At 42.6% G+C, this 14921-nt stretch overlaps 1 protein-coding gene across 1 annotated transcript in view; it reads right to left on the minus strand.

The window, feature by feature from the left end:
- Positions 1-778: 778 nt before the first annotated feature.
- The window catches only part of phactr4a (phosphatase and actin regulator 4a), a 36285-nt gene continuing 22142 nt past the window's right edge, over positions 779-14921 (minus strand). Inside the window, 9 exon segments of the mRNA XM_070436371.1 lie at positions 779-2531; positions 2714-2790; positions 5104-5241; positions 5457-5518; positions 6304-6359; positions 6448-6613; positions 10715-10959; positions 12485-13076; positions 13822-13965. Of these exon segments, the coding sequence (XP_070292472.1) occupies positions 2516-2531; positions 2714-2790; positions 5104-5241; positions 5457-5518; positions 6304-6359; positions 6448-6613; positions 10715-10959; positions 12485-13076; positions 13822-13965 (1496 nt within the window). The 3' untranslated portion in view covers positions 779-2515.

The raw sequence follows: 14921 nt of genomic DNA on the forward strand, positions 1-14921 counted from the left end.
TGTGCCACTAGCACCACCCTCTGTAGTGCTTTGCGATCGAGGGTGCTGTATTTGCCATAGCAAGCAGTGATGCAGCCAGTCAAGATGCTCTCGATGGTGCAGCTGTTCTGAATGACATTGGTATCGGTAAGGAGAGGACCCACTGATGGCCATTGTGGGTGGAACACATTGTCCAAAATTGATAGTCCAAGGACTCAATGAAAGAAAAAAATGGAACAATAAAAACAGAATACATCAGCAAAGATGAAAGGCAATAAAGAAAGAAAGAGTAGAAGAGTATTAGATATTCACTTTGCTAAAAAACTTGCATAACAATATTCTACAGCTAATTGGCTTAGAAGAACTAACATGAGGTTGAGTGGGCACAATGAACGTGTCTATTACGTGGCTTGATAATTAGCATTTCAAAGGCTGTAAAGAGGAGCAAATAGGACCCGATTTAACTTGGGGTTTGATGTGCAGAATGATATAACATGTCTGATCAAGGAAGGCTGTTTATCTCATGTATCAACAGTTGAAGAAGAATACAAGAATACTCCATTGCCAGAGTTAAGCTACACAGTAGGCTACACGTTTCATCTGCATGTATGATGATAGTGAAGGTTCATAATAGTTTGATGGCTATTGTTGACCCAAAACACACAACATTTCCCTGAGATTTCCTATCAGAATAGTTTGAAGATGCAGCCAAACAATAGAGTGTGTACAGTATAATACTGCCCTCACCTGGAGGATTTTTCAAACGGCAAGCGGTTGGGATAATGACAAGTTGACCACATTCTTTAGGATGATAAACCATTTATTTTAATTTGAGTGCGAGTTGACCATTCATTTATACAGTAGGTTTGCAAATCATTTTAAAGATCTCTTTATAAAAAACAAAACATCTGTAAAATAAGGGAACCCTGTTTCGGTACCAATTTCTGTAACATTATTAGAAAATAGCACTGTTGTAACTCTTTAATTACATTTAAAATCAAATTTGTGTTAACATTAGGAAGACATAATATAAAGTCAATTAAATCAATCTACAGGATAAGTCTATACAGCTGAGGCCAACCAATGACCTACATACACAAAGTAACATTAAACAATGTGAAGTAAAAATATATCCATGTTCCTGCCGCAGTCTTTCAACACCAACCGTTAAATAATTATAGTGTATGTAAGCTTTAGGTTGTGTCTTAAATTATATTAGTTCTAACGTTTCAAATTGTACAACTTCCTTATTTTTTATTACTTTAAATGTCCATTTTAACAATATGGTTCCTTATTACTACGCTGAACAAACGATTAGTCAGCTTATATTATGGGCTGTCACAAAATCACTTAGATAATCAACAGAACACAGTTAAAATGCACATCATTGTGTTTGGGAAAATGGAGCGATGCTGAATAAGGTCTATGTAACACAGCTAGATAGCTGACTAGCAGACACTACATTTGAGTTTCAATTTAACTAATGTCTTGTGGTTGGACAACTAAACCCATCACCGACATGTAGGCTAGCTATAGCCATTTCACATTTACTCCATACAGTTTCCGTACCACTCCATGTATTGTCCCATTAGAAATAAGGTCGGTACCATTGGGTACCCATAAACACACGTTTGAGGGTTTCACCAGCGTCATGTAGTCTAACAAAGTTCTGTATCACATTTAGTTGAACAATAAATCATTAATACTACCGTGTACTAATGTTGACCATCGTCATGATCAACAATCAACACGTATACAATTATTTTCTGTTCTCAAATAAAAATAGGGCAAAGTGTTGAAGGAACTCTAAAAACCAGGTACAGTAAAGGCCTCTTGGGAACATTCTTGCTTTAGGGAACGACAGAGAATGGAGGTGATGTGTGGAACAAAACAGGACATCCTTTGTCACAATCGCCGTCTGTCCCTCTTGTCCTTCCTATTCTGATAGTCAGTGTTGGCACAACGAACCTACAAAATGGCAACTGAAATAGGCCTAAACCACTACACCTCGTTCAGCTAGTTCTTCTCCAGCTCTCCCTGTGGGTTGTCTGGTCCGACAGATCAACGCTGGAGTACAGTAGTACCAGTAGTCCCATGGATTCATATGCAAGGGGTTGGACCGATGGAGGTCACCTCTAGTCCATGGTTTTAACAGTAAGTGGTTTGGCCAAGAGGCCAAATCCCTAGTCCATGGTTTTAGATGCAAGTCGTTTATCTATAGGCCACACTTCTAGTCTGTGGTTTTAACAATGACTGGATGGACTGAGTGGCCACATCCATAGTCCCTTGTTTTAACAATGACTGGATGGACTGAGGGGCCACATCCATAGTCCATGGTTACAGACAGGCTATACCTCTAGTCCGTAGTTTCAGATGTAGCCATCAACAGTGTTCCTTACAGGAGAGGAACAGGCTTGTGCCAGGACAGGGGGCTGTGGAAATTGCAGTCACCAGGGGTCTGTGTGCTCCGTATTGCAGTCCTGCAACCCCCCGGCTCAGTATTGCACTTGTTCTGCAGCCGGGCCAGGGAGAACAGCTAAGGCCGATGGAATCTGAGGAGTGGGGACAGAGAAAAGTCATAATGTGCACTGGCTAAGAAGATCTAGGGTTTCAACTTTCAAAATTTCAACCACAGTTCTCGAGTTTTAGAGAAACCTTGGTTCGTTTGGAGTCCCGGGTCAGGGTATGAGTAAATAAAAGAAAAAAATATATTGGTATTGGATAGGACACTAACCTGGTATAGATCCTGCTCTCTTCGTGAACCTCCATCTCAGAGCTCTTGAACTCGTTCAGTTCCTTGCGGATGGCAGCCTAGATTGAATAGAATAGAGAGCAAACATTGAGTCAGGTGTTATGTGATGTACTGTACAGGCAGCAACATCCTAGAGCAAGTCTACTTGTGAATAATGTACAGTACAGAAACAGATCAAACGATCAGTGCCTACAGTTCAGAATTCTGTCTTTTTTGGATGTGAATAAAATGAAAATGGAGCCACAGAATGTTCTTCTCTCCAGCTGTCAGACGTATTTGCGACGGCACACGGCCTCATATCCAAATCCTGGAACCTCAAAACTCATAAATATCAACCTCTCAAGATTTTTWACTTGTCAATAAAAGTCCTGCAAATTTAAAAAACTAAACAGCAAATGTTTTAAGACCTCAGTTTTAATCTAAGAAACGGTCAAACAATTTTTTCCCTCAGGGATTTTAAACCTCAATAGCAGAAAGTACGCAATAATTTATGTTTCAACCTCTTCTCCTAGCTTAACTGGTCCAGGTAATACTCTGGGGACAACTCAGCAAAGCCATTTAGAAGCGGTTATATGCATTATTGGGATTTTAGTTTGACACAGTATACAGTTGAAGTTGGAAGTTTACATACACTTAGGTTGGAGTCATTAAAACTCGTTTTTCAACCACTCCACAAATTTCTTGTTAACAAACTATAGTTTTGGGAAGTTGGTTAGAACTTCTACTTTGTGCATGACAAGTAATTTTTACAACAATTGTTTTACAGACAGATTATTTCACTGTATCACAATTCCAGTGGGTCAGAAGTTTACATACACTAAGTTGACTTTGCCTTTAAACAGCTTGGTGAATTCCAGAAAATGATGTCATGGCTTTAGAAGAGTCTGATAGGCTAATTTACATAATTTGAGTCAATTGGAGGTGTACCTGTGGATGTATTCAAAGGCCTACCTTCAAACTCAGTGCCTCTTTGCTTGACATGGAAAAATCAAAATAAATCAGCCAAGACCTCAGAAAAAAAATTGTAGACCTCCACAAGTCTGGTTCATCCTTGGGAGCAATTTCCAAACGCCTGAAGTACCACGTTCATCTGTACAAATAATAGTACGCAAGTATTAACACCATGGGACCACACAGCCGTCATACCGCTGAGGAAAGAGACGCGTTCTGTCTCCTAAAGATGAACGTACTTTGGTAAGAAATGTTCAAATCAATCCCAGAACAGCAGCAAAKGACCTTGTGAAGATGCTGGAGGAAACAGGTACAAAAGTATCTATATCCACAGTAAAACGAGTCCTATATTGACATAACCTGAAAGGCCGCTCAGCAAGGAAGAAGCCACTGCTCCAAAACCGCCATAAAAAAGCCAGACTACGGTTTGCAACTGCACATAGGGACAAAGATCGTACTTTTGGAGAAATGTCCTCTGGTCTGATGAAACAACAATAGAACTGTTTGGCCATAATGACCATCGTTATGTTTGGAGGAAAAAGAGGGATGCTTGCAAGCCGAAGAACACCATCCCAACCGTGAAGCACGGGGGTGGCAGCATCATGTTGTGGGGTGCTGTGCTGCAGGAGGGACTGGTGCACTTCACAAAATAGATGGCTTCATGAGGATGGAAAATTGTGGATATATTGAAGCAACATCTCAAGACATCAGTCAGGAAGTTAAAGCTTGGTCGCAAATGGGTCTTCAAAATGGACGACCCGAAGCATACTTCCAAAGTTGTGGCAAAATGGCTTAAGGACAACAAAGTCAAGGTATTGGAGTGGCCATCACAAAGCCCTGACCTCAATCCTATAGAAAATGTGTGGGCAAAACTGAAAAAGCTTGTGTGAGCAAAGAGGCCTACAAACAGGACTCCGTTACACCAGTTTTGTCAAGAGGAATGGGCCAAAATTCACCCAACCTATTATGGGAAGCGACCCAATACGTTTGCTCCAAGTTAAACAATTTCAAGTCAATGCTACCAAATACTAATTAAGTGTATGGAAACTTCTGACCCACTGGGAATGTGATGAAAGAAATAAAAGCTGAAATAATTCTCTCTACTATTATTCTGATATTTCACATTCTTAAAATAAAGTGTTGATCCTAACTGACCTAAGACAGGGGATGTTTACTAGGATTTATTGTCAGGAATTGTGAAAAACTGAGTTTAAATGTATTTGGCTAAGGTGCATGTAAACTCCCGACTTCAACTGTATGTCTGGAACCCTGCTGAAATGGTTAAGTAAAGAACCTCAGGACAAAGGTAAAGATTTTAAAGATTTATCACTCTATACTATAGTTGAAGAGCACTCTTACCATTTTTTACCAATCTTTTACAATCTACAATGTATTTGGTTAGTCGCTTAACTGCGACTCACCTTGTCGGAGGGAGTGAGCTTGGTCCAAGGTTTGTCTGCACGGCGGTCGTAGTCTTGAGTCGTGGTACACTCTACGTACTCATGGAAACGCAGGATCTTCCTGGCCTGAAGCTCTGCTATGGTGGGCCTCTGGGACAGCTGGGGGGAGGTAGAGAGAAAACACACTGAGTGACTGTTGAACTAAAATGATAAACTCTGGTTAGTTACATTTGAGTGTTTTATTTGTATATCCGTGTACAATTGCTTTGTCACCGGTGTGTGTGTATGCACGTTGGTGTACTGTATCTAAATGCGTTTCAATTCTGCAGTGTTTGTGTGTGTGTTAGGTGTGTGTGTGAGTGAGTCAGGCTAACCTTTCTGGTGAGTCTGCGTTTGATCTCGCTCCGCTCTGCCCTGATATCAGCTTCGTTCCTGGCTACAATAAGACAAGACATTCCATCCCATCAGAGACAGAACAAAAACATGCCTCTAGTCAGAGAGAAAATGGTAGACTGGACCAGGGCCCATATTCACTAAGCGTATCAGAATAGGAGTGCTGATCAAGAATCAGTTTTTCCTTTTTAGATCATAATCAATATGATTATATGTTCAGGGGGGGACCTGATCCTAGACTAGCACTCCGGGCCCTGAGCTTCTCCTGGCGTCTTCACAGCACAGGAGTAACGGGAGTCGTTTTAATCAGTCTTTACCCTCTGGGACAAGGAAGTGCATTGTCTCAGATACACTGCAGTCGGAACATTATGTAGTCCTTTTACAGAGCTGTCTAAGGACAACGCTTGTAAGTAGTGCTTTYAGAGTCTAAAGATAACCAAAAGACAAATGTGAAAAACTTTACCTGTAGGCTACATGAGTGAAAATACCTTTTGGACAATATGATATCAAATTCTAAAAAGTGTTGGCACTACCGTTTTGGTGCCAATGCTAGACTCAAGAACAAACAAGTGCAATGGTSAAATTGCACCATGAATCAAGTCATTGCTTTTATTGTATGTAAGTACTCTAACAGACCACAAGGGGGCATCTATAGGGCAGACAGACTGATGTATCGTAATAGATCATTTTGGGTTACTAGTAAAACCAGAGAGATGCTTGTCTATCTAAAGGTGAAGGACATTAAACCAACTGCGAGGGGAGATGAAGCATGAAGTTGATATTGACTGAAAAAGTAGAAGTGACAGAGAAAGAGGGAAAGAGAGTTACCTGGAAGGATGTTTCTCTGCTCCAACTCCTCTGCTGTGGGTCTCTGACTCAACCTCCTGATTAGAGAAACACACAACACACACACGTTTAGGGTAGGGGAACACCCCCCCTCCCCAACTCACACCGATCTCTAGATGTAGTTACCTGTTGAGYGTGGTACCGATCTTGTTCTTGAGTGCCTCCCACTGCTCCCTGCTCTGCAAGCCGACTCCGTCTTGTCCTTCTCCTCCCTCCTGCTCCTCTCTCTCCTGCTGTCTCTCCAGCTTCAGAGCCAGGGTGTCCTTCCTTGTCACACGGCTGGCCAAGGCACCTGGGTGGTGCAGACAAACAGTTCCAGTAACATGGGACAATACTTTCACTCTACATCACATTTGAAAATTGTACAATTCTCAGATTACACTTCTCATTTGGATTATCTTTACCTGCAAGTAGTAAAATACATACAATGAAGAAAATAGAAAGATCGATTTGGAATTTCCCTTATTGATACTGTATTTACTAATAATGAAAGGGCCTTCCTTGATAGTACTGTATTTACTTTGACTTCTGAGATTGAAATCTACACCAGACTTGACTGATTAATTAGGGCCGATTTCAAGTTTTCATAAAAAAAATCGTAAATCGGTATTTTTGGGCGCCGATTTGCCGATTTCTTAAATGTATTTTTTTTACACCTTTATTTAATCTTTATTTAACTAGGCAAGTCAGTTAAGAACACATTCTTATTTTCAATTACGGGCTAGGAACGTTCTGCCTCCTTAAGGGGCAGAACGACAGATTTTTAACCTTGTCAGCTCGGGGGATCTAATCTTGCAACCTTACAGTTAACTAGTCCAATGCTCTAACACCTGATTACATTGCACTCCACGAGGAGCCTGCCTGTTACGCGAATGCAGCAAGCTAAGGTAAGTTGCTAGCTAGCATTAAACTTATCTTATAATAAACAATCAATCAATGACTGTCATTGCTCCAATGTGTACTTAACCATAAACATCAATGCCTTTCTTAAAATCAATACACAAGTATATATTTTTAAATCCTGCATATTTAGCTAAAAGAAATCCAGGTTAGCAGGCAATATTAACCAGGTGAAATTGTGTCATTTCTCTTGCGTTCATTGCACGCAGAGTCAGGGTATATGCAACAGTTTGGGCCGCCTGGCTCTTTGCGAACTAATTTGCCAGAATTTTACGTAATTATGACATAACATTGAAGGTTGTGCAATGTAACAGGAATATTTAGACTCATGGATGCCACCCGTTGGATAAAATACGGAACAGAATAAACGTTATGTTTTCGAGGTGATAGTTTCCGGATTAGTCAAAGGTATATGGTTTAGAGAGAAATAGTCGACGCGTTATAATTCCTGTAATAACTTGCGGCTGAATTTGAAAGGGGTTCCTTCGTTATTTTACCGTTCATGTCTTCCATAGAGAATGTCTTGATCTACTTCAAATAAGGTCTGTGTTTCGTGCAGGCTTAAACCGCCTCGACGTTTTGATACCCGTGTAAATCTCACTAGGATAAGGTAACGTTTGTCAACATATTTTCATAAATCCACTCAACAAAAAAAATGATCTTCGCTTATATTTAGCCAATATTGATCAGAGTTACCTTGTCCTATGGATATCTACACAGTTATAAAATTGGCAAGGTGGTGTAAGCCTACACGAAACACAGACCTTATTTTAATATCCTATGGAATAAATGAAGGAACCGCTTTTCAGATTTTGCTAGAAGGTGTCATGGGAATTATGACTCGCACTTTGGTCGTCAATTCTTACCATGCCCATTATTAAAATAGGATTTCCTGCATATAGAAATGACAGTTTTTGTTTTCAACATTCATCACAGGTAATTTAAACTCTATTTTTATTCAAACAGTTGAGAGTATTTGACTCTTCAGTATCATTGTCACTTCAGAGCTGTGTGTGTGTGTGTGTGTGTATTTATGTATTAAGTTAAAATAAAAGTGTTCATTGTTCATTCAGTATTGTTGCAATTGTCATTATTACAAAAATGTGTGTGTGTGTGTATGATATGTATTTTTATACATTTTTTTTTAAATGATATAGATATATATATATATATATACTGCTCAAAAAAATAAAGGGAACACTAAAATTACACATCCTAGATCTGAATGAATGAAACATTCTTATTAAATACTTTTTTCTTTACATAGTTGAATGTGCCGACTACAAAATCACACAAAAATTATCAATGGAAATCAAATTTATCAACCCATGGAGGTCTGGATTTGGAGTCACACTCAAAATTAAAGTGGAAAACCACACTACAGGCTGATCCAACTTTGATGTAATGTCCTTAAAACAAGTAAAAATGAGGCTCAGTAGTGTGTTTGGCCTCCACGTGCCTGTATGACCTCCCTACAACGCCTGGGCATGCTCCTGATGAGGTGGCGGATGGTCTCCTGAGGGATCTCCTCCCAGACCTGGACTAAAGCATCCGCCAACTCCTGGACAGTCTGTGGTGCAACGTGGCGTTGGTGGATGGAGCGAGACATGTTGTCCCAGATGTGCTCAATTGGATTCAGGTCTGGGGAACGGGCGGGCCAGTCCATAGCATCAATGCCTTCCTCTTGCAGAACTGCTGACCACACTCCAGCCACATAGGTCTAGCATGTCTTGCATTAGAAAAAACCCAGGCAACCGCACCACATATGGTCTCACCAAGGTCTGAGGATCTCATCTCGGTACCTAATGGCAGTCAGGCTACCTCTGGCGAGCACATGGAGGGCTGTGCGCCCCCCAAAGAAATGCCACCCCACACCATGACTACCCACCGCCAAAAACCGGTCATGCTGGAGGATGTTTGCAGGCAGCAGAACGTTCTCCACGGCGTTTCCAGACTCTGTCACGTCTGTCACATGTGCCTCATTGTGCTCATGTGAACCTGCTTTCATCTGTGAAGAGCACAGGGCACCAGTGGCGGAAATTTGCCCAATCTTGGTGTTCTCTGCAATGGCCAAACGTCCTGCACGTGTTGGGCTGTTTAAGCACAACCCCCACCTGTGGACGTCGGCCCTTTCAGTACCACCCCTCATGGAGTCTGTTTCTGACCGGTTGTAGCAGACACATTGCACATTTGTCGCCTGTGGAGGTCATTCAGGGCTCGGCCCAGTGCTTCCTCCTGATCCCCTTGCACAAAAGGCGGACGTAGCTGGTCCTGCTGCTGGGTTGTTGGCCTCCCTCCACGTTTCCTGATGTTACTGGCCTGTCTCCGGTAGCGCCTCATGCTCTGGACACTACGCCTTGACAGACACGAAGCAAACCTTCTTGCCACAGCTCGCATGATGTGCCATCCTGGATGAGCTGCACTAACCTGAGCCACTTGTTGTGGGTTGTAGACCTCCGTCTCATGCTACCACTAGAGTGAAAGCACCGCCAGCATTCAAAAGTGACCCAAAACATTCAGCAGGAAGCATATGAACTGAAAAGTGGTCTGTGATTTCACCAACCTGCAGAAACCCACTCCTTTATTGGGGTGTCTTGCTAATTGCCTATAATTTCCAACTGTTGTCTATTCCATTTTGCACGAACAGCAATGTGACAATTATTGTCAATCAGTGTTGCTTCCCTAAGTTGACAGTTTGATTCACAGAAGTTGTGATTGACTTGGGTTACATTGTGTTTGTTTAAGTGTTCCCTTTATTTTTTTGAGCAAGTGTATATATTGTTTAAATTATATATATATATATTATATAATATATATATATATATATATTTTTTTTTTATTTTTTATTTTTTTATTTTTTTATTTTTATTATTTTTTTTTTAAATCGGGCCGATTAATCGTTATCGGCTTTTTTTGTCCTCCAATAAGCGGTATCGGTGTTTAAAAAAAATCATAAAAGGGGTCCGGTCGACCTCTTACAACAGACCCATGTCGATTTCACAACTTCACTACTTACTACCACCCGACAAACCATGTAGGCATATATCAACAGACTTCAGATCTACTACGACATTCACACCAGACCCATGTGATATCATCAACAGACTTCAGATCTACTTACTACATTCAACACCCAGACCCTTGATATCATCAACAGACTTCAGATCTACTTACTAATCTATACACCAGACCCATTGGATTCATCAACAGACTTCAATCTACATTACTAATTCACACCAGACCCATGTCGATATATCAACAAGACTTTCAGCATCTACATACTTTTACCACCAGACCCATGTGGCATTTATCAACAGACTTTCACAATCTACATACTAAAATCTACACCAGACCATGTGATTATCAACCAGACTTCAATCTACTACTACAATCTACACCAGACCCATTTGGATATTCAACAGACTTTCACATCTACATACTAAATCTACACCAGACCCATGTGACATTATCACCAGACTTCAGATCTACTTACTTGGTGGATCGTCGTCCTCGTCTTCATCGTCATCTCTGTAGAGGATGGGTCCGTCAGAGTCTGTCTCCTCATCCTCCTCACTGCTGTCTCCGGGCCCCCGGCCCTCTGGGATTACACTGACCCTGGGATCGACCACCAGACCCCTCCTGCTCCTGGGCTCCAGCTCAGGCTGCCTGGGGGGCAGCATCCGTCTGGGATGAAGCTTCTCCAACTCCTCCTCCATGTCAAAGTCATCATCCTCAGGTCTGGAGAGAGAGGGAAAAAGTTAACAATTGAATCTGACTGTTGAATAGAGAGTGATCAAGTGGGTATGATGTATGCATATACAGTTGAAGTTTACATACACTTAGGTTGGAGTTATTAAAACTCGTTTTTCAACCACTCCACAAACTTCTTGTTAACAAACTACAGTTTTGGCAAGTCRGTTAGGACATCTACTTTGTGCATGAAAAGTAATTTTTCATGCACAAAGAGCAATTTCCAAATGCCTGAAGGTACCACGTTCATCTGTACAAACAATTGTACGCAAGTATAAACACCATGGGACCAAACAGCCGTCATACAGCTCAGGAAGGAGACACGTTCTGTCTCCTAGAGATGAACGTACTTGCGAAAAGTGCAAATCAATCCAAGAACAACAGCAAAGGACCTTGTGAAGATGCTGGAGGAAACAGGTACAAAAGTATCTATATCCACAGGAAAACAAGTCCTATATCGACATAACCTGAAAGGCCGCTCAGCAAGGAAGAAGCCACTGCTCCAAAACCACCATAAAAAAGCCAGACTACGGTTTGCAACTGTACATGGGGACAAAGATCATACTTTTTGGAGAAATGTTCTCTGATCTGATGAAACAAAAATAGAACTGTTTGGCCATAACGTCCATCATTATGTTTGGAGGAAAAAGGGGGATGCTTGCAAGCAGAAGAACACCATCCCAACTGTGAAGCACGGGGGTGGCAGCATCATGTTGTGGGGGTGCTKTGCTGCAGGAGGGACTGGTGCACTTCACAAAATAGATGTCTTCATGAGAAAGGAAAATGATGTGGTTATATTGAAGCAACATCAAGACATCAGTCAGGAAGTTAAAGCTTGGTCGCAAATGGGTCTCCCAAATGGACAATGGCCGCAGGCAAACTACCAAAGTTGTGACAAAATGGCTTAAGGACAACAAAGTCAAGGTATTGGAGTGGCCATCACAAAGCCCTGACCTCAATCCTATAGAAAATGTGTGGGCAGAACTGAAAAAGCGTGTGCAAGCAAGCAGGCCTACAAACCTGACTCAGTTACACCAGTTCTGTCAGGAGGAATGGGCTAAAATTCACCCAACTTATTGTGGGAAGCTTGTGGAAGGCTAGCCAAAACATTTGACCCAAGTTAAACAATGTAAATGCTACCAATGCTACCAAATACCAATTGCCTGTATGTAAACTTCTGACCCACTGGGAATGTGATGAAAGAAATACGAGTTGAAATAAATCATTCTCTCTAGTATTATTCTGACATTTCACATTCTTAAAATAAAGTGGCGATCTTAACTGACCTAAGACAGGGATTTTGTACTAGGATTAAATGTCAGGAATTGTGAAAATCTGAGTTTAAATGTATTTGGCTAAGGTGTATGTACATTTGACTTCAACTGTACATGTCTTTTTCTATTGCAATGATCAAAGTCACGTTTTTAGCTCAGCGTAAATATTGTTCCCGTTTGTACTGTGGTTAATAGATATGCTGTGACATTATGGAAGTATGATAGAGTAGTATACTCACAGTCTGAGGGGTTCTATGGTGACGGGTAGGGAGCGTCGGCCTCCAGCCTCAGTGAGGAACTCTGGGGGGGACTCAAACAGCATGGAGTGGGCTCTCTGGGACCCATCTGGTTTAGCCTGAGCCGGGCTGGGGGAGCACAGGGCCCGCTGGATCAGGATGTGAAGGGGGATGGCTGGGACTGAGGCTGGGGGGTGGCTGGGTGGCTCTGTGGTGGGGCTGGGAGGATCCTTCTGATGGATAGGGAGGGGGACGGAGACAGGGTTGGGGAGAGGTAGGTAGGGGTGGGAGCTAGGAGTGGACATGGGTATATGGGGCAGAGGTCGTGGTGCAGGGTCAGAGGTGGGTAGTTGGAACCCTACTGCTCTGAGGGTGTCCCTGGTGCCGTCTCGGTCTGTGCTGGGGGGTACAGAGACAGTAGGTATGGGGACTGGAACAGGGGCAGAACTAGAGGGGAAGGAGGCCTCTGCCTCAGGGGACGGGTCGTCGGAGAGGCGCTTGGTGACGGGGGTCATCCTCTTGGGCGGAGTGGGTGGAGAGCGCCTGGTGGGGGCAGGAACAACAATGATACCACTGCCAGCCTGAGAGAGCTCCGCTATGGAACAAAACACACAACAGAATGAATACTAGTCATTTACAAGGACTGACATGCAGTAGACACAGAACAGAACTGACAGAGAAAGAGAGTGTTACTAATCTGAAATATAAAAGGCATCACATTCACACTCAAGCAAACTGGTTAAAGGAATATCATGACTTGTTTARTTTCATGAAGGCACAATGCATGATTTGCCAGTGGATAGATGGAACATATTTAAAAAGCATGATGATATCAGGCCTGGACATTAGCAGAACGGTACACATCTAACCCTATGGTTTAGATGGAAATCATTCACAGCAGGATTCAAGCCTGATTCATTTGAAAACAACCAGAAAAGCATTTTATTAGTGCGAATCCATTATTTTGAAGTCATTTCACACGTCTCCGCAGTCTCTCCTGACCGTTCATCGAAGTCATCCAACAAGCTGGGGCACACTGCCTGGCAGTTAACTTCCATGCATTGTTTTCATTCCAGCTAAGTCAAGTTAGTTCAGTCAGTTCAGCAACAACTCAATCCGACATGCAATGAATGAAGTAGTGGGGGACCATCGATCTATGCTGGTGGTGCTTCACACCATCGGCTATGGGCAGAATGGGTAACAGTTATTCAGTTGTTATAGACACCCTGGCATTAGACTTGGTGGTGTGCAACAAAACGTGCTGTGAAGCGGTTATGGTTATTCAGAAGGACAGCGTCACAGCATGGCAGGCTTGGGTTGCGCCCCTCAGGACAGGGTACCTGAGCAGGCTTGTTCAGCCCGTCGGCTGTGGAGGTAGGTGGGCAGGGAAAGGTACAGGCCCAGCTCCCCCTGCCTTCTCCAGCTAGTACAGTAGTGAGGAGAAAGGGGACCGTGGACCCTGGAGSCACTGTTCAATGTGGACACTGACAGAGATGAGGGAGGTCAGAGGTCAACGCCTTCAGCAGGCTGCTTGGAGGTGCGGGACACTGAATAACTGGTCACTGTTGCACAGCTAGGCAGATTGTTACCTCAATATCGAAACTAATATCATACTAAATCTAATATTTAGCCTCTAAGGATAGAAAGCTGCCAGATAAATACATGATTGTCTGGTGAGGATGTAGACCTATTGTATGTACATATTGTGATGACACAAACCACTGTTCTCCAACAGAGAGAAAGGATGTTTGCAATATGACCAATGACAGGGTTATATACACTGCATGTACAATACATTAGGAACACCTTCCTAATATTGAGTTGCACCCCCCTTTTCCCTCAGAACAGCCTCAATTCGTAGGGGCTTGGGCTCTGCAAAGTGTCGAAAGCATGCCACAGGGACGCTTGCCCATATTGACTCCAACACTTCCCACAGTTGTGTCAAGTTGTCTGGATGTCCTTTGGGTGGTGGAACATTCTTGATAAACACGGGAAACTGTTGAGCGTGAAAAACCCTGCAGCGTTGCAGTTCTTGACACACTCAAACCAGTGCCCCTGGCACCTACTACCTTAACCTGTTCAAAAGGCACTTCAATCTCTGAATGGCGCACATACACAATCCATGTCTCAATTGTCCCAAGGCTTAAAAATCATTACTTAACCCGTCTCCTCCCCTTGATTTACACTCATTGAAGTGGATTTAACATGTGACATCAATAAGGGATCAAAGCTTTCCCCTGGTCAGTCTGTCATGGAAAGAGCAGGTGTTCCTAATGTTTTGTAAACTCTGTGTATATGATATAACTACTGGGATTAGCCAGGAGACATGGAGGGAAAACAGCAGCAGCTGCAGGACTTAAGACTTGCTGAGTGGGAAGAACTGAACCGTGAGGTGTGTGTCAGTGTGTCACTGTAGCAGCCAATCAGAATACAGTCTCTG

The sequence above is a fragment of the Salvelinus sp. IW2-2015 genome, linkage group LG31, assembly GCF_002910315.2.
Source record: "Salvelinus sp. IW2-2015 linkage group LG31, ASM291031v2, whole genome shotgun sequence".
Taxonomy (NCBI): domain Eukaryota; kingdom Metazoa; phylum Chordata; class Actinopteri; order Salmoniformes; family Salmonidae; genus Salvelinus; species Salvelinus sp. IW2-2015.